Below are 27,420 nucleotides of genomic sequence, written 5' to 3'. Positions count from 1 at the left end.
GTGCATCCCTGCATCTGGCTGGGCTGCTCTTGGCTAAATCAACTTGTTCCTCGTGTACTTAACGACCAGCTGGAGAGGTTCACCAAGACAAGAGATGAGCACATTTCCCCTCCTCTCCATTCCAGCCTGGCCACTGGTTTGTCTATGTTCTAGAGCACAGGGGGCCTTGCCCTCGTAAGCAACATCACAAAACACCTTTCATGTGCCTATGACTCACCTGGGCGTTTTGTTAAAGAACAGATTCTAACTCAGTTGGTCTGGGGTTGGCCTGAGATTCTGCATTTCTAACAAGGTCTGAGGTGATGCTGATAACACGGCTTCATCAGCCACTCTTTGAATAGCAAGGATCTCCACCGTCTTCAACCCTATACCCACTTCCATCAGACACGCCTCAGTGCGCTCCCTATACTGCCTACATCAGAGCGATCTGGGGAAGTTTCTGAAAATGCAGATTTACTGCATCAGGATCTCTGAAAGGCGGGCCCAAATCCCTACATTTTAACAAGCACCATACTCCCCTTAGGTGAATTCTTGTAGACACTGAAGCATGGGAACTGACAGCAGAGAATTTTAAACGATCTTAGTGGACCACAGCACTGGGAGCTATATGTCCGCCCCACTTCCAGAGGGGCTTTTGCTGAACTGCACCTTGCACTGAAGGATGCGATGCTATGCAAGAGCACACAGTTCTCTTTCATATTGATGGCGCAGATGCTGGGGAGGAGATTACTCATCGTCTTAAGTACTCCCATTCATAACAATCTGTAGAAAAAATTTTATTCCAGTCTGAAGAAGTTGGGTGTTTTCCAAACAGGCAGCCTGGATAAGAGGGGCCATTTAATGGTTGTCCTTGCCTCTTTATTTTGACAACTGGAAACTCAGAGCCAAATCTGGGGCTCACTTTTGGCAATTATGCAGGTCCTTTTGACATAAACCTCTGTGTATGAACAATATGTGGCTAGGGGCGCCTGGCTGGCCCAGTCAGTTAAGCACCTGACTCTTGATCTCAGCTCAGGTCTTGATCACAAGGCATGGAGCCTACTTAAAAAAATAATTGAAATTGAAAAAAAAACAACATGTGGCTTAATTGAACTATCCTATTCATGGTTTCTCATCTCCCCAGTGTCTTAAATCCATTATTATCCATTTCTAGTGCACCGTGCATATGATGTGTAGTAGGCCTCTGAGCTGTTCACCAATATCGAGTCTTATCCACTTCTGGACTCGGGGGAGCAGTGTGATTCCCCCAAGTCCTTGAAGTTGGGTGTGGCCATGTGACTTGGTTGGGCCAATGGAATGTGTGTGGATGTGACTTGGGTCACTTCCAGGTGATGGCCACTGATTGCTGGTACTCCACACTTCAGCCCTTCCCTCCCCTGCCTGGGCAGTCCTGGAAGCATGAGCTGATGAAAGCAGCCTGAACACTGGGCCAACAAAGGAGACAACCGCCCCGGGGAGTCACCACACACACCACAGTGAGCTTGGGGTGAGTACGAAGTAAGCCCCTGGGATGTGTTAAGCTACAGAGATTTGGGGGTAACCTAAAGCCCAAGCCTACCTTGACCATATCATATGCAAATGACCTCAAGTCCTTTTTGGCGAGAAGCTGAGTTATGAATACACAGGCTGATATAGAAACAAACTCCTAACAAAAGCCTATTTGAGAGAAAAGATATTTATAGAAGATTATTTACAGGATATACTATCAATCTACTTCTCTGAGTACTTCAAGTTTATTCTTGTTTCAATCTGATCACCAGCCTCTTTCAGAACCAGCATCCCCGACTTGTGTTTTCATATTCTGCTCCTCTTAAATTGTGGCAAAAGAGACATAATATTTACCACTGTAACCATTCCTAAGTGTATAATTCAGTGGCATTAAATACATTCACTCTATTGTTGTTTAATCATCACCCCTATCCACACACAAACCTTTTTTTATTATCCCCAACAAAAGTGCCATACCCATAAAACAACTCTTCTCCTCCCCCAGCAAGCCTCTGGTAACTTCTGCTCTACCTTCCATTCCTCTAGAATTTGTCTATTCTACGTACCTCATATAAGTGGAATTATATAATATTTGTCCTTCTGTGTCTGGCTTATTTCATTAAGTATAATGCTTTCAGGGTCCATCCATGTTGTAGCATACATCAAAATTCCGTTCTTTTTGTGGCTCAATAGTACTCCATTGTACGTATCTACCACTTTGTGTTTATCCATCCATCTGTTGACAAACGCTTGGGCTGTTTCCACTTTTTAGCTATTATAATAACACTGCAACAAACATGGGTGCACAAGATCTGAGCATCTGCTTTCAATTCTTTTGAATATGTGCCCTAGGAGTGGAATTGCTGGGTCATATGTTAGTTCTCTGTTTAGCCTTTTGAGAAACTGCCAAACTGTTTTTCATTCTGCTCTTTCTATTCTTTAAAATTTTATTTAAATTCAAGTTAGTTCACATATAGTGTATTATTAGTTTTGGGGTAGAATTTAGTTCTGCTCTGACTTTTTTTTTTTTTAAAGATTTTATTCATTTATTTGACAGAGAGAGAGAGAGAGAGAGAGAGAAAGCAGGGGGATCGGCAGGCAGAGGGAGAAGCAGGCTCCCCCGCAGAGGGACCCGATCCCAGGACTCCAGGATCACGACCCAAGCTGAAGGCAGACACTCAAACAATTGAGCCACCCAGGCGCCCCTCTGCTCTGACTTTTAAATCAAAGATCTCAGACAACAGGTGCATGAAATCCTCAATTACATTTTCAGGAAAATGTTGTTTGTGAACCTCACCCACTATCCTATGCAATCCTTCCCATACAAAATCCCAAGGGGAAACTCTTTTGAGGATTAGGTCCTGGGATAAGGTTGATGCTTCCTACTGATAATAAGGATTCCAGTATGGGTCCTGACTCGGCCGTGGGGCTTGCAACCAAATTTCAAGCTTGAATAGTCCTTGTTGATGCCCCACCTACACCTTTTGGGATCCCCTTTACCATTTCTGGGCACACTGGCCTGACTTCAGATGGCCAGTGCCTATATCTTTGTCAGAGGACTGCCCTTGGGCTGTCCATGAAAAACAAAAAAAATCCGGCCAGAAGTACAGGTTTCCCCCATTATCTTCGAATTTGCTTTATGCCACTTTGCTTTTATGAGAGACCTAGGTTAGTATTACGTGTAATTGCTAACCGAAAGAAATCTGAGGATTTTCACTTTTAGGAAATGGCACTTGCTTCATCCTTTCGTGCCATTTCAGTTTACAAAAGGTTCCACAGAAACACTCTACTTTTGGATGGCAGGAGAAATCTGTACCTGGGAATTATCCTTGTGCTTCCCCTGCTCTCCAAGCAGCTTTGAACCAGCTGCTGACAGGTGTGGGTGTATAAATACCCCAGGCCCCTTACCTAGGATAATTCTGGGTCATGAGCTTTTTGCATTGATTCAAGCTTCCACTTGGGAGTAAGTACCAGTTTTCCACTACAGTTCCTGCCGAATAGCAGACCCTATGGTGACGGACTTCCCTTTCTGTATCACTTCCTCCTTCCCTTGCCTGTATCCCTTGCACCTGCCAATCAACTCAAATTCTTGGCTCAGTGTCTGCTTCTGAGGGAAACTAAACTAAGACAAAGCTCATCTCTAGCAACTTCCTCGATCCATTTGCTTTCCATATTTCTGTTCTTCTTTTTCCTGGTTCTCAAGTTTTATTTACATGTTTTTCATTGTTTTACCATATGCCTTCTTGTTGTCTGTTACTTCAAAGTCTTTGCAGAATAAAGCATAGTGGAACTATTTTAGATGAAAAACATCATGTAATTGTTACACCTAAAATACAAGATGAAAGGCTTATTGAATATGATCCCAATTTTAAAAAATATGTATGTACTTATGTGTATGCATAGAAAAAAAAAAAGAATAGAAAGAAATGCACCAGAATGTTAACAATGATTAAATTGGGGGTGATGTCACTGCAGATGGCTTAACCTTTTTTCTTCTTTATACATTATTTTGCAAAGAACATGAAGCCTTAGCTCCCTTGTCTATAAAATGAGGATAATCATACCTACCTCATGGAGTTCTGTTGATGGAAATTAAGTGTAAATGTAATGCGGTAATTAGCTGCATCACATTCACATAATAATCACAGTATGTGCCTAATACGTACCCTAATAAAGGGGAGTGAGTGCCGTAATTACAACAGCAATTAATGAAACAATTTAAAAGGAAATGTTAGAATTGAGAAAGTAAAAATAAGCCTGTGCTTTGTACTTTGTAAAGAACATTCACTTCCATGAGCTCATCAGCCCTCGAGAATCCTGCAAGAGGAGCAGGCTTAGGGGGAGGGAGTGAGCAGGAGACAGAATATTTACTGAACAGCAAACACATGCCAAGGCCAAGGTGGCCGCTTTGTGGACATCTCAGGTGAGAAGGATGGGGCTCAGCATGGTTAAGAAACTTGCCCAAGCTACGGAGACAGGACCAATAGCTCCAACTCCAGACTCTCAGTCCAGGATTCCTTCCTTTCCAACAGGCCACATTATTACATGTGTGCCTCAAAAGCCCCTGTTCCTACCTGCCCGCCCATCCGAGACATTCTCCGTTCCTAAGGCACCAATGTTCACCAGTCAATACACACAAGCTGCTCTTTCCTACCTCCATGTCCACAGGGAGGACCAAGGGGTGGCTTGTGGTGGGGGAGCGGATTTAGCTCCCCAAATCTCCCACCAAGACCACCTCCAAATGGATCATCAGTCTGAATAAAAACACTACTCGCGATGCAGACACAGAGTCGAGGTCAGCTCCACAGCGACACTTCTCAATCAGGCTGTCTACCCCAAGTCCTCCCTACACAGAAATTCTGGAACGGTCTTCAGAGACAAAGGAGTTGACACAGCGGGGGATTTAGGGAATTCTGCTAAGACAGCCCAGCAGAGATTGTGGGCTGGGAGAGAGAACCGTGATGGGCATTATTCCCTCTCTGTCCCCCTCAGGGCCTCGCGTCCTAATCATCCTAGGAAATCCCAAGAGAGCTTTTCTTGCGGCCCCGGTAACTGTGGTGTCATAACGGCCGGCTGATGGGCAGGGACAGGGTATGGAATGGGGTGGGGGTGGTGAGAGCCCGTGTGTCCCTAACCATGCCAGTCCTCCCTGCCATGCCTCCTACTCACCAGCTGAAGCCCTGGGCTTCTAGACTAACCTTGGGAAATCTTTCTGGACTAATCATTCTCCTGGCAGAATGTCAACCTAAGACAGCCATGCGTGGGAGCTTCAAGCAAGTTTGCCTTGTCACCCTGCCTCACTGACAAGCTCTCCTCCCAAGCACAGGGGTCGGGGCTGAGAGCACCCGTTGCGCCCTGAGGGCCCTGTTGCAGTTCCTGGGCCCTGGCACCTGGCAGCTACTCTCTTTCTGGGTCGTCTTTCAAAACCCCCCCTCCGCTTCAGCTCTCTCCTTCCCTCAGAATTTCTACAGCCTCGTCCCCAACCCCCTTCTCACTTGATTATGCTTCAAAGAGGAACAGTCTTTAGAGGTCTAGTACAAAGACTCCCAACGTTTTCCTTCTGCTACAAATAAAGGTATAACCCACCATAACTGTGCTGTCACACCCTTGCTCAAAAACTCTCAATGGCTCCCAATTGTCTCTAGATAAGTTCTAGCTCCTTAGTTTGGTGGTAAAGGTTGCCCTTCATGCCCTGAGCCCGGAGACCTTCCTGGCCTTCCCTCTACTACTCCATCTAGACCAGGTAGCTCGCGGGGCCCCCTCAAATGAAATTCTCCTCTAGAGCACAAAACACTTTAGTCCCCAAACCACACCTAACACTACCTGGCTCAACCCAAAGGTCACTCCCCTTTCTTCCTGGTAGGAAACTATTTCCATCCTCATTAGCACTTTTGCCTCCTTACTTCCAATTTGGTATTCAATCTGATTTTTCTCTCTGTAAGTCTGAAGTCATGGACAGTCTTAAAATTCCCCCTCTAACCATTGCCTCCCGCATGGCGTTAGGTCAATAAATCTTCGTAGGTCCCTGTTCTGATTTGTAAGCTTTCTCCCCTAAAGTTTCAGGAACTCAAGCTCTGTCTCCTTACCTAGATTGAAAATCCTCCAGAGCACTCGAAGGCTCATTCAAATCCCCTGAGCGCCGTGTTAACGAGCCGGCCCTGACTCAGGAGGGCAGGGCGAGGCGGAGTCGGCATTTAGAACGAGCTCCCAGGGGCTGACCGGGCAGCTGCTCCGGGGCCGCGTTTAGAAAAGCTGGGAGGCAGTACCACCTGTGGACGAGGCAACAGCTCACCTCTGTGCGGCCCGGCTGAGCGCGGAGGTGGAGGAACGCAAGGCTGAGAAGCGGCCGACCCTTCGCCCACCAGCGACGCCCACTTACCTATGGTGGACACGACTGTGCCCACGAAATAGAAGGCGCCGGTGAAGTCCCAGCGCGGCCGGGCGCTGTCCACGCGGATGCCGGCCTCGGTGGCCTCCTCGTAGTGGCGAAGGAAGTCGCGCAGCTCGTCGCGGCTCAGGTTGTGGCGGCGGCTGAAGTTGGCCAGGCGCTCCTCCCAGCGCTGCTTGGCCTGACGCTCGTGCGCCAGCTCCAGCGCCGAGAAGACCGCGGCGCCGCCCAGCAGGTAGAGCACGATGAGCGCGGCGAGCAGCAGGAAGCGCGCGTTGTCCTCGTTCAGGTAGCACGGGCCGCAGCTGCAGCCGCAACCCCGGCCGGCCATGGCCGGGTCCCCGGGGGCAACCCCGCGCTGGAGGGCCGGGGCCACCGGCCGACTCTCGCCCAGGCCCCCCCGGGGGGTCGCCGCCCAACCCGCCCCCGGACGCCCGACGGCCGGCTCGCCCATGACCGCTGGTCGCTCCCCCAGGCCGCACGGCTCCCCAGGCCGCCGCCTCGACCGCTCCCGCGGCGCCAGCTCCCCACGTCTGCCTCGACTCCTGGTTTCAAATCCGCTTTGAAGCCGCCGTCCCCACCCGCCTTGAGTTCTCCTAAAAGCTCAAGGTCCGAGTGCCCGGGAGCAGGGTCCGCTGCTTGTTGGCACGAGGGCGCGGGCGCTGTTTCCACCCCGGTGCCCTCCCTGCTCTGCTCAGATTGGGGAGGGGGCGTGGCGCGTCCTCAGCGCAAATTGGGGCGGACTTGAATTTCCCCCGAAGCAAAGGTCTTCCGGCCTCGGACGCTGGCGGGTTAGAGGAGCCCGGCGGGCTCAGTCCCTTTGACCATCGCTTCTCCAGCCGCCGACGGCTAGGACGCGGGGTGTCGGTGTCCTGGCGCAGGTGGGGCCTCCCCAGATGGATCCGTGGTGCTGCGTGCCAGTCGCGCGGAGCCTCAGGCCTCTGGGGTTACCCACCCGGCTGCCGGGGTGTAGAGGCTGGAGCAGGTCCCGGGGGGCGCGCACCCCGAGGGACTGCGCGGAGCGGAGTCCACGGGTTCCTACTTCGCGCCCGGCCCCTGCGCTGCGCCGAGGCCGGCTGGAGGAGGAGACCAGAAAGGGCGGATGGAATGAGGGGCCTAAGGGAGTTAGGGGCATCTCCCCCAGGCAGCCTCCCTTGCCTTGCCCCGACCAGAGAGCCCTTGGCCTCTGGGTCCAGCGCGGGGGCGTCTTCCGACGCGCGCGTCCCTAGCCAGCCCCAGCTCCCGGAGAGGTGGCCGAGGACCGCGGGCTGGAGAGTTCCATCTCCTCCCTCCGGGCTTGGCCGCCTCAGTGTGCTCCAGAGATTTTGCGCTGCCAGGACACAGCGCAGAGTGCTTTCCCCCCACCCCGTGCAGAACAGCGGCCAGGCTCCCCAGCAAATGGCCAGGGGCTCCCTCCCCAAGACCTCGCCTTTCAGGGGGCGCTGGCGCAGCCTCTGAGCTCGACTCTGACCTCCCAGGGACAGCCCCTTACGCGCCGCTCTGTCAGGACTGTCCCCAGGTCCCCTCCTCGCCGCGGCCCCGCTCTGCAGAACGGCGCTGGGAGCAGATCTCCCAGGGCTCTGCCCTGCCTGGCTCGAGAGCTCCGAAGCTGCAACAGGTGGAGCCAAGAGGCTGCCAACGGCAGCGACTCCACCCGGTTCCCAGCCTGCCGGCCGCGCTGCGCCGCTCCCAGCGCTGTTCTCCGCCTGCAGATGCTGTCTCTCGGCGGGCCCACCCGGGGGCTCAGATCACGGGGAAGTGGGTGCTGTAGAGGCAGGTTGAATACTTAGCGGGCTTGAGTGGGCCCCCCCCTGGGCCAGAAGAGGGCGCTCCGTCTCCTCCAGACACATGTCGCCCCCACCTGTGTACCCAGCCGCACACTGCCCCTCCGGAATCACCAGCCCCTGGCATGTGGGAGTGAATACGGATAGAGGAATGGACGCGTGGGCATCTTCAAACTAAGTAGAAGTTCCCCGCCTTCCGAGAGAGTAGTCCCAGGCTCAGAGCCCACCCACCACCCACTTATACTCGCCAGGAGCAGAGCATAAAGAAACACAGAGCTCTGGATTCCAATACATCTGCCATCCCCTCAGCTCCGTTATCTACTCCTGAATGCCCCTGTTTTATCTAATTTATTGGGGGCAAGAGCTTTAGGTGGTAGTGCATATGGAGACGTGTATACAACGAGGGTAAGTCCAGCAATTACTCCCCTCCCCCATTTTATTATGAAAAATTTCAAACAAAGTTGAAAGAATTTTATATACTCACCACCTAGATTCTACAATGAACATTATACTATACTTTGCTTTATTACATATTTATCCATTCCTCTTTCCATCCCTCAACTTATCTTATTTGGGTGCATTTCAAAGTACGTCCCCAATACTTTTCCCTATATATCATTAACGAGAGTCCAATATTTACAGATTTTTTTTCTTTTGGGGTAAAACTTAAAGTGAAATGCACAAATCTTAAGTGTGCTATTAGATGAGTTCTGACAAAGGCATATACCTGTGCAAATTAAACCCCTTCCTATCAATCAAACATCACCAGCAGGTCAAAGCTCAAAGCTTTGTCAGCAAATCCCCACCCACATTCCTCCAGAGGAAATTACTGTTCTGATTTTTTTCCCTACCACCGACTGGTTTTGTCTTCATATAACTTGGTTTTGTTTGTTCTAGATCTTCATGTAAATGGAATTCTACCACTCTATACTTTTGTGTAAAGCATTTTTTTGAGATCTATCCATGATCTATGTCTTGGTCATTTATTCCTTTTTATTGCTGATTTTTAAAAAAGATTTTATTTATTTATTTGAGAAAGAGAGAGAGAGAGCATGAGAGGGGAGAGGGTCAGAGGGAGAAGCAGACTCCCTGCAGAGCAAGGAGCCCGATGCTGGACTTGATCCTGGGACTCCAGGATCATGATCTGAGCTGAAGGCAGTCACTTAACCAACTGAGCCACCCAGGTGCTCCTTTATTGCTAATTTTTAATTGTTTGAATATTCATTCTCCTATTGATAGAAACCAGGGCTGTTAGAATTTTTTGGCTATCATAAAACTGTTAGGAATATTATTGTACAAATTTTTGTGGATCTCTTTTCATATCTCAGGTAAATACCTAGGAAAGGAGTATGTATTTAGTTTTATATGAAACTGCTTAACATTTTTCCAGAGTAGCTGTACCAACCAACAATGGACAATAGTTCCATAACATTGTAAACATTTGGCAGTATTAGTCATTGTGATTTTATTTTTAATTTTTAAAAGATTATTTATTTGAGAGAGAGAATGAGCAGGGGCGAGGAGCAGAGGGAGAGGGAGAAGAAGCATACTCTCCACTGAGCAGGGAGCCCGACTCAGGGCTCTATCCCTGAGATCATGACCTGAGCTGAAGGCAGACGCTTAACCAACTGAGCCACCCAGACACCCGGTATGATTTTGAACATACTGGTGGGTGTGCAGTGCTATCTGATTGTGGTTTAATTTGCATTTCCCTGCTTTCTTAATGTGCTATGGCCATTTGTATATCTGCCTTTGTAAATTTGTTGAATATTAATGTTGAAATTACCTCTTGAAATATAAGTTATCGAGTATCTGTTTAAAAATTGATTTCTCTTTTTTATTATTGAGGTGTAGGGATTCTTTTTATGTATCTAGGAGATCAGTCCTTTCTCAGATACCTATCTTGCAAATATTTTCTATCAGTCTCTGGCTTGCCTATTTATTTTCTTAATGAGTTTTTCTGATGCCATGTTTTTAATTTTGGTAAAGTCCAATTTGTCAGTCATTTCCTTTATGTTTGGTGCTCTTTTTATATTAAGAAATCATTTACTTCCCCCAAGGTTGCTTAGGTTTCATGGGGTTTTTTTCTCTAAATTTTATAGTTTAGCTTTTGTATTTGGGTTATGATCCATTTTAAGTTTGTTTCTGTATGGCGTGAGGTAAGACCATTCAATCTATGTGGATATCCAGTTATTCCAGTGCCATTTGCTAAAAAAACAAGAATGAATTTATTTCAGGAACCTGAATCTTGCTCAGGTTTATGCTAATTCCACAGTACCTTGATTACTTGTAGCTTTATAATAGGTCATGAAATCAGGAACTGTGAGCCCTCCAATTGTGCTCTTCTTTATCAAGATTTTCTTTGGGTATTATAAGACCTTTACGTTTTCATAAAAATTATAGAATCAGGTTGTTAATTTCATCAGAAAAAGTCTTGGATGGGATCTTCATTAGAATTGTGTTGAAACTATTCTGGGGAGTACTGACCTCTTAATTCATGAATGAGGTTTATTCCTCCATTCATTTCAGTCTTACAAGTTTTCACGTAGAAGTCTTGCACATCTTTTGTAAATTCATTGTATTTTAGGTGTTTTGATGCTATTGTAAATGAAATCTCAAGATTTCATTTTCCAACTGTCTGCTGTAGTATATAAAGTTTTATGAACTAATTTGGTTCCTGCAACCTTAGTAAATTCACTTGTAGTAGTTAATTCCTTTAGGATTTTCTGTATAATCATGCCATTTGAAACAGTTTTACTTCTTCCTGACATCTATTTATTTTTCTTTTCTTACTGCAATGGTTAGGACCTCATATAATGGTGGATAGAAGAGGTGGAAGCAGATATCTTTGTCTTGTTCGTGATCTTAAGGAAAGGCCTCCAGTTTTTCACTGTTAAATATATTAACTGTGGGTTTTTCATAAATACTCTATCAGGTTAAGTTTCTTTTATTTCTAGTTCTCTGAGAGTTACTTTTTTAAATCATAAATGAGTGCTGAATTTTGCCAAATGCTTTCTCTGCATCTTCTGCAATGATCTTATAGTCTTCTCCTTTATTCTGTTAATGTATTGAACTTCATTAATTGCTTTTCTAATGTTAAGCCAACTTTGCATTTCTGGGATAAATTCTACTTGGGGTTCCTACTCTTATTTTCACTCTTCTACTTGTTTCAGGTTTGCTTTGCTTCTTTTCCCTAGCTTCTTATGTGGGCACTTAAGTCACTGATTTTAGACCTTTCCTCTTTTCTAATGTTAGCATTTTAAAGCTATATTTCCCTGTTTTCCCTGTGCTAGCTGCATCCTAAAAATTTCCGTATGTTATATTTTCATATAATTTTCAAAATATTTTCTAATTTTTTCTTCTTTGACCCATGAATTATTTAGAAGTGTGTTGCTTAATTTCCAAATATCTGGTTTTTTAAGACAAATCATTTATTTCTAACATTTTCACTGTGGTCAGAGAACCGTATTCAACGTGTTTCAATCTTTCTAAATTTGAGACTTATTTTATGGTCCAGCATAGGATCTATCTTTGTGAACATACCATATGCACTTGAATATGTATTCTGCAGTTGTTGGGTAAAGTGTAGACTCTATATATGTCAATTAGGTCAAGGTACTTGACAGTGTTTTTCAAATCTTCTGTCTTTACTGATGTTTGTTCTAGTTATTCTATTGATTGGTGAGAGAAGAGTGTTAAAATCACCAACCATGAGGTACCTGGGCGGCTCAGTTGGTTAAGCCTTTGACTCCAGCTCAGGTCATGATCTCAGGGTCCTGGGATGGAGCCCCACATCCAGCTCCCTGCTCAGCAAGGGGTCTGCTTGTCCCTCTGCCCCTCCCCTCTTCTCGTGCTCTCTCTCTCTCAAATGGATAAATAAAAAATCTTCTTTAAAAAAATCACAAACGATGATTATGGAATTGTCTATTTCTTTAATTATGTCAATTTTTGTTTCATATACTTTGAAGCTCTGTTATTAAGTTCAAGCATTTATGATTATCACATCTTCCCAATGTAGTAACCCTTTTATTTTTATGAAATGTCTTTATCTCTGGTAATACCCTTTACATTAAAGTTTACTTTATCTGATATTAATCTAGTCACCACAGGCTTTTTGTACTTAACATTTGCATGTATCTTTTCCATTTACTTTTAGCCTGTGTCTTTACGTATTTAAAGTGGATTAGTTGTGGACAGCATACAGTTGAAAGTTGGTTGGGTGGTTTGGTTTGATTTTTGGTCAGGTCTGACAATCTGCACATTTTAACTGGATTGATCAGATCAACGCTATTCAAAAGAACTTCTGCAATGATGGAAATATTTTGTAAATATTTGTGCTGTTCAATATAGTAGTCTAATATGACTATTGAGCTCTTGAGTGCCACTGAGGAACTAAATTTGTAATTTAATGTTAATAATTTAAGTTGAAATATCACATGTGGCTAGTGGCTATCATCTTAGAAAATATAGGTTGAGACCCTTTATATTTAATGTAGTGATTTAGGGGACTGGATTCAAGTCTAGCATATTACTATTTGTTTTGTTTGTCCCCACTGGTTTCTGATCCTCCTTTCCCATCTTCTTTTGGATTAACTGAATATTTTTTAGAATTCCATGTTATCTATTGACTTTTTAGCTCTATCTCTTGGCATTTTTTTAAAATTTTTTTATTGTTATGTTAATCCCCCTACATTACATCATTAGTTTTAGATATAGTGTTCCATGATTCATTGTTTGTGCATAACACCCAGTGCTCCATGCAGAACGTGCCCTCCTCAATACCCATCACCAGGCTAACCCATCCTCCCACCCCCCTCCCCTCTAGAACCCTCAGTTTGTTTTTCAGAGTCCATCGTCTCTCATGGTTCTTCTCCTCCTCCGATTTCCCCCCCTTCATTCTTCCCCTCCTGCTACATTCTTCTTCTTCTTTTTTTCTTTCTTAACATATATTGCATTATTTGTTTCAGAGGTACAGATCTGAGTATCTCTTGGCATTTTTTAAGTGTTTACGCTAAGGATTAGCTTTTCACAGCCCTCTAAGAGCTACTATTGTATGACTTGGTGTAAAATATAGAAACCTTGCAACTATATGGGTTCATTTCCCATCTTCTTCCCCACATCGACTATGGTTGTCATTCAAATCACATTCCCATATGCTAAAACCCAACAATACAATTTTTTATTGTTTAAATGGCAATATATGTTTTAATGTACAAATTCAGGTTTTATTTTTACTTATTACATTGGTTGGAACTTAGGAACTAATTACTTTTGTTTTCTACCTCTTAGCTGAACAAAAAATACCCACACAATGTGGCATTATCATTAGACAAGACTTGCTTTTTCACATTTCACACAAGAATGTATATTATCTTTCTTGAACAAAATGCCTAGATTACCAAGGAAACCATCTTTGGAGGAAGTGTTTAATGAATCCTCCAGTAGGAAATAGGAGAATTCATTGCCTTTAATTAGAAGAAGGCTGTGTAAGTAGTTATCTGTCAAACTTCTCTGTGCAGCTCACCAACATTTCCTTACTGGAAACATCAATTTGTCCACATCACAGTTCCCAAAATGACTTTAAAGTCTGAAATAATTCTGTATCTCCTTTGGCTTCTCTCTTGATTCCACCCAGGCTTTATTAATGGTTTGCGTCATATCATCATCTCCATCTTTGTAAATTTTCTTTAGAACATTCATCAATCCCTCACTAGGATCTGTTTCAGTGTTGTAAGAGGGCTTTTCTTTCTCTTCTCATTCTTTTTCAACCTGAGTCAAGTAGTCCCACTGTGTGTTTTCTGCTTTCTTTCTACATAAGATAAGAACTGTGTCTGTTTGACTTCTTTTTGAACTGCCTTCCACAGAGATGGGTTTCAAGAGATTGTTCACAATCATGGGAGTAACTCTTCTCATTTATATTCTTTACCAAAAGATCAAATGACCTCTCTGTGAAATGCACCTGCACATTCTCAGGAGTTGATGAGCTCTAGTTAAGTTTGTGAAAATCTACTTTACCTTATCTGACTGATCCCATTTGTAATTACCAATTTTTACCTTATATCCTGTTCTGATGGGAGCAACCACAGCAGCAGCTTTTCATCGTCAAGTTCTGCTTTTCTCTGTGATTTCCGCCGCATCATGTTCTTGATTTCTGTCTCATTCTTGGATTTTTCAGCTGGCTGTTTCAGCAGCACCTTCACCTCTTCCAGATCTTTCTATAGCTTCCAACTGCCCTCTACAGTGGAGTGACCCTGGGTTTCTGCAGTCAGCATTGATTTAAAGAAGCTTCCTGTCCTCAGGCTGGCATAGCAGGAGCTGAGGGAGCCTCGTCCAAACCTGAAGCTGTGGTTGGGCTGAGTCAGGCAAGGCCCCAGCTGCAGCCAGGCAGGGGAGAGAACAGGAAACCGTGCACCAAGTGAGTAGCTCACCCAGGTGGGCACAGACCCCACCCGCTCCAGTCACTGCTCCCGCAGCCTGCGCCAACACCCACCAGGTGCAAGACCTGGCCCACCTCTATAATCTAAATTTCTTAGGAGAAAGGCTTCTATATTTGCAGATATTTGCTCTTTCTGGTCGCTTTCTTTCCTTCCTGAATATTTGAGCTTCTCTCTGGTATGTTCTTCCTCCAGCCTGAAGAATGTCCTTTAGCATTTCTTGCAGTGCACGTCTGTAAATTCTCTTCATTTTCTTTTATCTGATAATGTGGTTATTTTGTCTTCCTTCTTGAAGGATGTTTCCACCAGATATAGATTTCTTTTTTTTTTAAAGCAAGTTTTGACTGCTTTTTTTTTTTTTTAAGATTTTATTATTTATTTGACAGAGAGAGACACAGCGTGAGAGGGAACACAAGCAGGGGGAGTGGGAGAGGGAAAGCAGGCTTCCCGCAGAGCAGGGAGCCCGATGCGGAGCTCGATCCCAGAACCTTGGGATCATGACCTGAGCTGAAGGCAGACACTTAACGACTGAGCCACCCAGGCGCCCCCAGATATAGATTTCTGAGATGACCTTTCTTTCTGCATGTGAAAGACATTTTGTGCTGTCTTCTGGCCTCGTGTTTCTGATGAGAGGTCAGCAGTCATTCAAATTACTGTTCCTGTTCCTTCTAGCTGCTTTCAAGATTTTGTCTTAAGCGTGGTCATCATGAGTTTGACTAGGAGGCACCCAGTGGAGTTTTGTGTTACCCTGTTGCTTATTCACTGAGCTTCTTGAATCTGTAAATTTATGTCTCACCAAATATTTAGCCATTATTTCTTTAAATATTTTCTCTGCCCCATACTTACTCATCTCCTAGCATTCCAATCGCATAGAACTTAGACCTTGAGATACTATCCCACAAATCCCTAATTCCCACCCCATTCCCACTTTTCAGTGTTTTCTGTTTGTTCTTCAGATTGGATAATTTCTATCTACCTATCTTCAAGTTCCCTGACTCCTCTGTCCTTTCCATTCTGCTACTAAGCCCATCTACCGAAGCCTCTAATTTCAGATTGTGAGATAATAGAAAATACACCTATTGGTTCATGCCCCCAGTTCCTGACACAGAGCTCCTGAAACCCTTGTAAATTCCTAAGTGGTAACAGTACTAGGAACATCTTATATTCTAATGGGGTGACTCTGGGGGTGGGGGGGGGCTTGGTTCCTGGATTGGGGCTGGTCACCAGAAAGACCAAACCATGATTAGAAACTTGGAATTTTCAGCTCCCTCTCCCCATTTTCCAGAGAGGGGAAGGGGCTAGAAATGGAATTTATGATTGATCATGCCTCTGTGAGGAAGCCTCCATAAAACCCCAATAGTACAGGGTTTGGGGAGCTTCCAGGTTGGTGAGCCCATCCACACTGGAAGGGTTATGCACTCAGACTCCATGGGGATACATGCTCCTGTGCTCAGGACCCTCCCAGACTTCCCCCTATATCTCTCTTCACGTGGCCGTTAATCTGTACCCTTGATCATCCTTTAACAAACTGGTAGTGTTCTCCTGAGCTCTGTGAGCTGCTCTAACAAATTAATCAAACCTGAGGAGGGGTAATGGGAACCTCTGATTTATAGCAAATGGGTCAGAAGCACAGGTGACAACCTGGACTTGTAACTGGCACTGGGGGGTGGGGGGGGTGGGGTGGAGACAGTCTTGTGGGACTGAGCCCTTTACCTGTGGGATCTGACACTATCTCCAGGTTGTGTGAATTTAAATTGTAGGACCCCCAGCGTGTCTCAGAATTGCTTGGCAGGGAAAACACCCCCACACATCTGGTGACCAGAAATGTTTTGAGTGTGGTGGTCATGTGAGAGGATAGGAGGCACACAGAGGGGGAAAAACTGCCCCCGTCGGTATCGTATTTTTCAGTTCTAAAATTTCCACTCAGTTCTTTCAAAAGAATTCCTACTGCCCTGCTGAGATTTGCTATCTCAATATAAGATTTTTTTTTTTTTTACACTCTTGAACACAATTTTATTAGCTGTTTTTAAAATCTTTGGAGATTCTTTTGGTCTCCTTTGCTTGTCTTTTGAGAATAAGCCATGTCTTTCTCTTTATTTGTATATTGAGTAATTTTGGATTATACCCTAAGCATTGTAACTGATATATAATTTATGATGTGTTGTAGAAACTCTGAATTCTGTTCTTTTCCTCTGAAAAATAATTATTTTTTAAATTATTATTTTTAAACAGGCAGTTAACTTGGCTGCACTCAACTGCAAAGTGTCTCCCCTGCAGTGGGAAGTAGCTTAAATTTTAGTTCAGTTATTTTGGCCTTGGCTGTGCATGAACAGCTCAGAGATCAGCCAGAGATTTGGGCAGAATTTATATACAGAATCTGGTAATCCTCTCTCTGGTTCTCTCTTTTCTGTTCTTTCCTTCCTCATGCTCAGACTGTGTTTGCTCCAAACCCTGTCCTCTGGATCTTCTAGCCAGCAAGACTATAGATTTCCCCTGGAGGTTTTATGGTGCCGCTGACCTCAGGCCCAAAGTGGTTAAACAAACAAAACCAGGAAACTCACCTAGTGTGGTGGCTTTCTTCCAGTGTCAACTCTCCTTCATTTCTGCAGCTTTCAGTCACTTTCAGTAGCTGGTTTTTAAAGACTTTTCTCCAAGTTTATATTTTCTATTTGTGAAAGAGTTGGTTCAACTGGGGCTATTTGGCCCTGCCAGAAACCTGAAGTTATGTGGCTTCTCCCACAACATTATAAAATGAAATTTTCAAACATACTCCAAAGGTAAAAGAATTTATAGTGGTAACCTAGATTATACAGTTAAGTCTTCCTATATTTTATCATAACTCTATCCATTAATACACCTTATTTCTATGCATTTCAAAGTAAACTGCACCCATTACTACTTGCCCCTAAATCCTTCAGCCATATGTATAACTAACTAGAGTTCAACAATTTAGTTTTTTCTTTCAATGTAAAATTTGCACAAATGAATGGATATCTGACCTGTGCATTCTTTGAGTTTTTAAAAATCAACTTTAAAATTGAGCTATCATTTACAAGAAAAGTTACCAATTTGGTGTATAAATTCAAGGGGTTTTGTAAAATGTAACCAATGCCACAATCATGATAGAAACATTTCTGTTGCCCCAAAAGTTCCCTCATGCAGCCAATCCCCTCTCCTCACTCCTGAACTCATTTTTAAGGCCACCCAGTTCTACTTTGAGTGGGAGCCAGGGTGCCACTCCAAGATTAGGAATTAGAGACCAAGGAGAGAGGCCATCCACTGCCAAGTGTGTCCTGGAGGGCCAGAGAAGAATGTAATGGCAAGGCAGAGGCTGGGCTCTTTAGAAGTGTTCCCAGGCTGTCTCTAGAAAGGTGTTGAGTGGCTCAATGAGACCACACAGTCCATTCTTCTACCGAAAGGTGGATTCTGCCCATCCAAGCATAATTAAAGATGCCCATCTCTTGAGCCTGTTCTGGTATCAGAGTTCAGGAGGCAGGAGCTTGCTGTCATGATCTTCAAGATTGCAACCTTAGGCAGGTTCCCATACCTCTTTGAGCCTGTTTTTTCATTTGTAAAATGGGCTTCCTCCAGGGGTAAAGTGCCAACTCACCCTTGGGGTTCACATTCACATGGACTCCTCAGTCCCACCCAACAGGCAGTGGGCAACGTGGATCCAGGACTTTTAGGACTGGAAGTCTGCAGGTCAGTTCTATGGAGTTGTTGAGAGTGTTTGAGAGACTGGGTCCAGGGAGGCAGATTTCCTTGTGAATACGGTCCCCTTTCTGTGGAATCCTGGTTACCCTGCTGCAGCCAGGACTCAAACCTACCCGTCTTCCAGAAATGACTTTCATGAAGTAGTTTAGAAGCAATATTTGTGGGAAAATGCTAATTTTTCAAAGACATGGGTTTATTTTCTACACTTGAATTACCATCTAAGTGCCCCAGAGAGAGACTGCCAATCCCAAGCACTTTTACTTTGAGGATGAAAATCATTACAACTTAGATTTATGGAGTTCTTGCCAGTGTTTAAGAGCACCCTTTGATTTGATTTGATTCATTTGATTCTTAAAACAATCCCATGAGATAGGATAGGTATGAGCCCCCACTTAACAGATGAGAAAATGAAGACTTAAAGGCATCACATGACTTGCCTAAGGTCTCATGGTGTGGACAGCAGAGCTGGGATCAGACAATTCTGAGTCCTGGGTGTCTTGGAGCTGAGTCACATTTCAGGCTTGTCAATCTCAAGCCATTATCCATGGAACTGTCTTCACTCAGCGTGATTGAACTAGCAAACCTGGGAAGGAATACATTATATATTGTAATCCTGAATGCACTCATAAATATATAAATTGAAATAGTCATCTCACTTTGTGCTACAAGTATTTTCAGATTTTTCTACTAGATTTCATTGAAAACTGCTGGTCATGACTTCCTAAATTGATTTCATGATTCATTAAAATGTTGACTGGCAGTTTGAAAAATCAGCTTTAGCACACTCATTACAAGGGTTTACGTATTTATGCAAATTTGCGAGAAACTTGGACTTAAAAATTTCCTTCTTGGTTTACATTCGCTTTTAAATAAAATGTGCACACTCGCACACATTGTTTAAGGAAGAGGCATAAAAAGGTTCCTCTGGCACACTATTAATACTTCACCTAGAGATACTTCTTGCTCTGGAGTGGACTTCAGGCATTTTCCACTTGTCTTTGGAGGACTCCACCCCTGTACCCTTCTCATGAGGGGCAGTCCCCTAATCTGGAGTGCTTGTACCAGGGATGGACAGGTGACTTAACTGGGCCAATCAGGTGCATCAGGGGACTTGCTGGAGCTACTGGGAAAGAAGGTGTTTTGTTTGTTTGTTTTAAATAACCACCTGGAAGTAACGTGAGATCCTGGAGTGGGGTGGGTATTTATCTCCAGCCTCCGGGTGGAGAAAGCTTGCTGGAGAATGGCGTCCATATTCCTGAAAGCGGATATTCTGGACCTGGAGACTGTTATGTTATGATCCTCTGGCTCCAGCATTTGCTAGACTCTGTTAGTCTTTTGTTGTTTATGCCTAATTAATCTGACTTCTGTAGCTGTAAAAGCATCCTAATGTATTCTTTCATAAAAATATTGAAAAGTTATTGAATAGCAAATATGTAGGGGCTTTTACATTTTCATTATGTCAATTATCTGAAGAAAACAAAATCAGCATTCAGCTACCATAATGTTAAGTTCTAAAGGACCTATGAGCAAAGAGCTACCAAGAGCATGCACAGTGGTATCATCTGTGTCCTTGGGGCCAGAAGGGAACACATACTAGTTGTGACCTTGAGTTTTATTTTACCCTCCCTAAATGAGGTGTCACCTGCCCCACAGTGTGATGTATATAGTTACCTATGATTGATTATATCTAATAAATTCCCTATGGATGCAATTTATCCCTCACCTTTCCCTTCTGAGTTTCCCTGTGTATTAAAGACTGGTCCAGATGCCTTCCAGGTTCTTAATCACAGTGGAGTGCTCTGCAAACCTCACCACAAAGGGACCAGGGAACAATGCCTTAAAGTTTCAGTGGAGCTTCTGGTAGGCCTGAGAGAACAGAGCGTACTTGAGATGGACTTGCTTAGAACTCTGTCTTTACCCCGACTTGCATTGCTTTGGCCCCATGTCTGCTCACTACCCCTTGTCACTGCATGAGGCACCCTCCTTTCATTTCCTCGGCTGCCTTTTGCCCTCCTGCTCCTCAGCGTTTTCTATGCTGCCTTCTCTTTTGACACTTGGCATAATCCCTTCTGCTCTCTGCTTTAGGTCTAGTCCATGGAAACACCAGGTTTCAGTCAGAGAAGTTAACAGAACGTACTTAACATGGCAATGTCTTCAGCTGTTGATGCTCACACTTCAAAGGAACCAGTTCCATGGTGAGGTTCTGGCTTTAATAAATCAGTGACTCAGGGGGCGCCTGGGTGGCTCAGTCGTTAAGCGTCTGCCTTCGGCTCAGGTCATGATCCCAGGGTCCTGGGATTGAGCCCCACATCGGGCTCCCTGCTCAGCGGGAAGCCTGCTTCCCCCTCTCTCACTCCCCCTGCTTGTGTTCCCTCTCTCGCTGTTTCTATCAAATAAATAAAATCTTTAAAAAATAATAAAAAAAATAAATCAGTGACTCAGGCCTGCATGCTAATGCAGCATTTAGCGGTTGATTTTATGGACCCAGAGCTGGTTCGGTCATGCCAACTAGGATTTGCTGTTCCAGTGGATGAAGGTGTACCTGGTTTTGTAGCTACTGTTACACATCCTGGATGCAAGGCCCGCTCCTTGGCTGGAGCTTGGGAACATCTGCCACACTTGTGCCTGGTTCCTCATAGCAGTACTCCCCAGGTTCAAATCCCAGCTCTGCCCTTGCCAGCTGTGTGACTTTGGACAAATAATCTTAGTTTCCCCATCTGTAAAATGGCTGTGGTAATAGCACTGGGCTATTATGATTTGGTTCGTTAATACACAGAAAACACAAACATTACCTGGCACACACCACGTGCTCCGTACTCGCTAGTCAGTGTTCTTACGGGGACCAGTAGAGGGTCTGGGCTCAGAGGTGGCCACCTGTCTCCATGTTGGGTTCTGGCTGTGGGCACTGCTAGCATTCTCCCAAGAGCAAATGGCTGCACATTACCCCGTAAGACCTGTAAGAGCCACTTCAGACCTGTAACTTACTAGCTGCTAAAAATGCAGTAAGAAAATGTAGTTTTGTTTATAGTACTTTTTTTGGCCTGGATATTGCTTGAAAAAAGTGAACTACTAAACTTGGAAAATTTGTCAAAAATGTCATAGTGGGATCCATGCATACATGTAGTTAGCACATTATCAACAGAATTTTAGATTTAATCCTATATAATATTTAAGCGATTTTATTTCTGCCATTGAGTTCCTGCATTTTTGCCATCATACTTTGTCATCATAATGAATAGCATTCATCAGTACAATTACTACATTTTATGAATGTAAATAAAGAATGCCTATCTAACCTTCTTCTTTGAGGTATTCACCAGTCAAAACCAAGTACTTTCAAGGAAGGGGTTACAGCTCTGATTTTTCAGTTACGAGGGAGGAAGTAAAATGTCCTAAGATTTGAACCAAATATCCAGATCATCCAAAAATGGTTTCAAAATGGACTAATATGTCATTTCCCTAGAAAGTAAACTAATTTTATGTGGAAAAAAGTTGTGACAAAATGGAATCTAAGGTCCTTATTTTCAGCATACCAAATCTGATACAGAAACCATATGTGTTGGAAGTCACATATGTAACTTTTATTAAGGAGAACTAACTTCTACATAAGAACCCAGGAAAACAAAGCTGGGCTCCACCGTGGAACCTTATGGATATTATTTCACGGAAGGCTAATGTGAGGCTTAAATGTAAAGCATGTAAGCACAGGAGTCAAGACATAGGAAGAGCTCAGGAAACATTCGCTATTACAATATGTGGAAAAATACAGCCTCCCAAATCAGTGAATTTTAAGGACGATTTGTACCAACTATAGTTAAAACCAGGCAGCCTTTCTCAGGAATGTGATAAAAAATAATTTAGGGGTGCCTGGGTGGCGCAGTGGGTTAAGTGCCCAACTCTTGGTCTCAGCTCAGGTTGTGATCTCAGGCTTGTAAGACCAAGCCCCGCGCCAGGCTCTGAGCTCAGGGCAGATTCTGCTTGTTTCTCTCTCCCTCTCACTCTCTAAAATAAATGAATCTTAAAAATTTTTTTTTAAAAACCTCTCCCTCCTTCACCCCACGAAAGCAGCTGGTGGAAGACCCATTCCTCTCTTCATAGGAGTATGTGGGAGGTGGAGGGGACACGGAATCCTCCTGCCAAAATGGCAAGTGACTTAAGTTGCTACATGTAGGGACTGACAATTTTCTGCCTTAAAATGTTTTAGGACTCTTAAACTCTCATTCAGAATATTCTGCTGAAATTCATCTAGTATGAAGATCTCGTTTAGACTTTTGGCTACATGTCCAACTCTGTAAAAGAATGTTAGGTAAGCTTTCCAAAGATCAAGAGAAAACTCCCCAAAACGGCAGCAGTTCCTTTTGTCCGCATGCTGAGACGCTCCTTAGTAAGTCTCCTATAATAGAACTTTAGGAGGCGGCAGGAAGTTGAATTGTGATGTGGATGTTTACCCTCAGCATGTATACAGTCAGTCACTGGCTGGTGTGTCCAGATCTGAAGCAGGAAGAGGTGGTGGGGGAAAAAAGGATAAAAGGCAGCAGTGGGGTGGCTGGGTGATGGACACTGGGGAGGGTATGTGCTATGGTGAGCGCTGTGAATTGTGTAAGACTGATGAATCACAGACCTGTACCCCTGAAACAAATAATACATTATACGTTTAAAAAAAAAAACTAGGAAGGGAAAAATGAAGGGGGGGGAACTCGGAGGGGGAGACGAACCATGACAGACTGTGGACTCTGAGAAACAAACTGAGGGTTCTGGAGGGGAGGGGAATGGAGGATGGTTTAGCCTGGTGATGGGTATTAAAGAGGGCACGTACTGAATGGAGCACTGGGTGTTATACACAAACAATCATGGAACGCTACATAAATAAATAAATAAATAAATAAAAAGATGGCAGGCAGCTACCTGCAGACACAAGGGTGAGGTGAGCGCTCCTCGAGTCAGGGAGAAATAATTGTTAAACCCCAACCTGGAATAATGGAAGTAATTTCCTCAAGCATTAGCAGGCACGTTTGATGATGCTTTTTTGTAGCACTTTGGGTAATTCAGTTCCATTTAAAAAAGGACCAGATGGGGCAGAACTGCTTGCTTTTTGGGTTCCCATGTTGATTATTCTTGGGGCAGTTTCCCATGTGTGCGATCAACTATGCCCAGAAAGCTCATGTTATGACCCTATGCTGGCCTGCCTTCCCCCAGCCCATGCTGACCAGGGTAAGGGGCACAGAAGTCTGCTGTGAGCAGTTGGGCCTGGACACCCAGAGTGCATAACCCTTGGTCATGGGCTTCCCCTAATGTTACCTTGATGTACCTAGCCACCCATTCTACAGAACTTGTCTGTTTCCAGATGGGCCCCTTTGGGTCCCCACTGGGTGTAGAGGGATGTTACTTAGAAGTATGGCCCATGGACCAGAACTGGTCTGTGAGGAGTACAGAAAATAAGCATTTAGAAACTTCCATTGTAATCTGACAGTGCTGTAACATCCAAGCACCCGATTCTGTATTCTATAAAAGTGTCCACAATACACCGGAGGGGTAAAAACTGTCTGTCACATACCATGCTGCCTGGGAGCTTGGGCCACCTGGCAGAAAACCAACCGTGGATGCTGCCAGACCTGGGTTCAAATACTGGTAAGAGCACTTTCTAGAAGTATGACCTTGCATAATCACTTCACCTTTTTGAGTCCCGATTTCCTTATCAGGAAAATGAGGATAATCCTAATGGGTCAACTGTAGCAACGGCAAGCACAATCACTGGACGGTTCTCATGCTGTGCAGGCTTGGAGTATCTTCACGCATTCACTCACCACTCTCCACCATCCTCTGTGAGGAGTATTACCACCACCACCCACATTTTACAATTGAGGGGACCAACGCACAGAGAAGTTAAATAACCTGGTCTAGTCACACAGCCGTAAGTGGCAGAGCTGGGATTCAAACTTTGGCAGTCTGACTTCAGCTCTGAGCTCCAAACCACTCTGCAGTGATGTGGATCAGATGAACAATGTACCTGTGTGACCGACTCTGCCCAGGGACTGCTGTCGATCTGCCGTTGTCCTCTCGAGTGGCTGAACCCACCCTGCAGAGCCCAGGCTTTCTGAGTCCTGTTGCAGAGCAGGAAGACTGCTCACCATCGTGGTAACACTGGTGAGACGCTTCCTTGGTGCTGCCCCACCCCCACCCAGGATGGGACCACCACACTGGGGAGAATCTCGGGTCCCCTGCCAGGCCTTTGGACACACAGACTGCTGGGCACGCACCCTGGGCCAGCCCCGGACGCCTTCCCACTGCCTTCCCGGCTCATGTGATAGAGGGTTTGCATGTTCTGGGAAGTAGAAGGCAGGGTCATGAAAGGTCTAAGCCTTAGTTTAACCAGCTCACTACACAGGTAAGATGAATAATTCAGTGGCTTTTCAACTTTTAAAGCAGTACGAGCATGCATACACACACACACATAATCCCAGACAATACCCTTTACAGAATCCCAAAATATAGAATAGGTAAAGCAGAGTTTGTGACAGGAGAAGGGTGGAGGGTCCGCAGCTGTCTTCCCAGACTTTTCTACAACAGCACCCCCGCTCTGCCCTGCCAGGTCCTAAGGTGAAAATTGTAGGCCTGAAGAATAGTCCGAAAAGCTATCTTCAGAAATCTTTCAAAATTAATATTCAACACTTCAAAGTTGTAAGAGAGGCTGGAGACAAACTGGAAATCAGCCTCATGTAGAAAAGAAGGTCTACATCATCATAGGAGAACGTGATTCCTAAGTATGAAGGACATACGTACATAAAGCGAAGACATTCACAACTTTGACCCAAACCAGCTGTGATGTGGGGGACATCCTAAACCTTTCTGGGTCTCTGTTCCCTTGCTTGTGAACTGAAGGCACCAAATAAGGTTACCTTCAGGGTTCCTTGCAAGTAAGATACTTGTGATTTTATATGGTTCTGTGAGCAGTCTTTTCTGGAAACTTGGGGGCAGGGGGATGAAAGACACCCATCTGTTCCGGGGAATGGGTGAGGAAATGGCAGGACACATCTGTAAGCAGAGGCAGCCAGCATGGCGCCAGGATGAAAAGCCTTGTGAAGCTGTAGGACGATGAGAGGCAGTAGGACTCGGTGCGTCTGAAGGGTAGTCACACCGACCTCCGTGACAGAGGCCAGGAACATCTGCAGACTCAGGGCCAGCAACCCCAAGACAACACTCAAAGTGGAGGGCTGGGTGATAATCAAATGATCACATTCTTCCCCTGACAAGTTTTAATTGAATGAAGAGCACCTTTCAGGATGGAAGGAATACAACACACATAGTCAATCTTCACTTCGGAAGCGCGAACACCATCATGAAATTCCATATTTCACTTTGAGGATGACTTTGTCTATACTCAACATTGTCGAGTTTGATAGCTTTCATTCCAAAGCTTAAAAAAGTGAATTAAGAAAATAGATTTTTTAGTGACACTGTTAATGACCATTGAAAGTATAACCAGCATACATGTTCACAAGGGTGAGCTATGCAGAGTTTTGTTAGGGGTGTACATAAAACTTTAAGGGTGAACATCCGGTACAAATTAGAACATCTATTATTTGGGGCTTGAGGTCTTAAACCTAAATTTCACAGTGCTTTAAGATTCTCAGGAGGGAACCCACATATTCCCATGTGTATCTGGTGCTTTGGTATAAGGAATGTTCCAAATCCATGGCCGATCTGGGGAAAAAACAAACAAACCACATTACATATGTATAATACTTATTTGAACAGGATTACAAAAAATTCACTTACCTGATAGGATAAAACCACCCATGTGTTTACCCGATAGGATAAAACCACCACGTTTACACATTGTTGAGAACCCCTCTCCTCTTTCTAAAGATTTATGAGAGTGAGTGCCCGTGAGCACACATGGGGGTGGAGGGCACAGGGAGAATGAATCTCAAGCTGACTCCGTGCTGAGCCCAGAGCCCAGTGCAGGGCTCAATCTCCCGACCCTGAGATCACAACCTGAGCCAAAACCAAGAGTCAGACGCTTAACCAACTGCACCACTCAGCCACCCCCTTAAGAACCCTTTCTGAACCAGCCCCAGACAACAGCCCATTTCAGACAGCGGCTACTGGCAAAAGTTCATGCTAAGAAACAGGCAAGTGAACATAGAAGCAGGCCAGCAGAAACCAGGGTGTACATCCTGGCTTGCTGCTTATATTGACCAGTCACTTTGCCTCTGTCAGCCTCAGTGTCCTTCTGTGTACCTGACGGTGGTACGGTCAGGAGGGGAAGTGAGATAAATGCACGTAGTGTCCGAGAGCATCCCGCAGAGAAAGAACCTCACAAAGGGCAGCTATTATCTTTTACAACACTGGAGAAACCAACAGTAACAGATGACACACTGCTCTCAGCGGGTCATGGTCACATATAATCGAGAGGCCTGGGGCCACCTCCACGAAATGGTTTTGTTCTGTTCCTTAAGGCTAATAATTGATGAGGCATGAAGGTCTCTGTATAATGACTGTAGACCGATGGTGAAGCAAGCAACACGCCTTGGTAGGACACAAGGGAGAGAACACTGAAGACCTAGGTTCAGGTCCTGCCCTCATCCTTCTCTGCAAACTCGGGAAAACACCGGGATCTTGGCCTCGGGTTCCTCAGCTGTGAAATGGGAATTACTACATAAGCAACCTCTCAGGAGGATTGTGAAACATAACTGAGAGAACACCTGTGGAAGTTCCTGGCATATTGCAGGTGCTCAATAACCATGAACTTTCCCCCCTTTTAACTGGGGTTTCAGAAATTGAAAAAAATCAGAACAAATCACTTTTACCATGCATCACTACTGCTAGAATCAAACCAATTCTAAAGAACCATAATAGTAGGGGTAGGGTGTAAATAGGTTGCTAGGGTTAAGAATCAATCCCCACATAACTGGCCCGAAGAGGAGGAGAGCTACAACTCTGAAGGGGGGAATGCTTCCAGTAAGGCAGCCACGCGGCACCATCGGCAGAAACAGCCACCCAGCACCGCCAACGCGCTCTCGGGGAAGCGTTCTCCTCTTCCTGAATAGAGGCAGAGCGCAGCTCGGAGGACAGCCTGGCAAACAAAGGGAGGCTCTCCTCACACCTCACG

General features: G+C 44.9%; 2 protein-coding genes and 1 pseudogene across 4 annotated transcripts in view; all 3 read right to left on the bottom strand.

Moving 5' to 3' along the window:
• Window positions 1–6,707, bottom strand: part of KCNK13 (potassium two pore domain channel subfamily K member 13) — a 99,833-nt gene extending 93,126 nt beyond the window's left edge. The window contains exon 1 of the mRNA XM_036064444.2: window positions 6,368–6,707. Coding sequence (XP_035920337.1) covers window positions 6,368–6,707 — 340 coding nt within the window. The remainder of the gene's footprint in view (window positions 1–6,367) is intronic.
• Window positions 6,708–13,389: 6,682 nt separating this feature from the next.
• On the bottom strand, window positions 13,390–15,007 carry LOC118518021 (calcyclin-binding protein pseudogene; annotated as a pseudogene).
• A 10,536-nt stretch (window positions 15,008–25,543) lies between these two features.
• Window positions 25,544–27,420, bottom strand: part of TDP1 (tyrosyl-DNA phosphodiesterase 1) — an 86,329-nt gene continuing 84,452 nt past the window's right edge. For all 3 annotated transcript variants that reach the window (XM_078054095.1, XM_078054097.1, XM_078054096.1), the window contains exon 16: window positions 25,544–26,009. In XM_078054095.1, the coding sequence (XP_077910221.1) occupies window positions 25,936–26,009 (74 nt within the window). In that variant the 3' untranslated portion in view covers window positions 25,544–25,935. The remainder of the gene's footprint in view (window positions 26,010–27,420) is intronic.

The sequence above is a fragment of the Halichoerus grypus genome, chromosome 8, assembly GCF_964656455.1.
Source record: "Halichoerus grypus chromosome 8, mHalGry1.hap1.1, whole genome shotgun sequence".
NCBI lineage: Eukaryota > Metazoa > Chordata > Mammalia > Carnivora > Phocidae > Halichoerus > Halichoerus grypus.
Note: the sequence above shows the minus strand (reverse complement) of the source record. Positions and strands in the feature narration are given on the sequence as shown.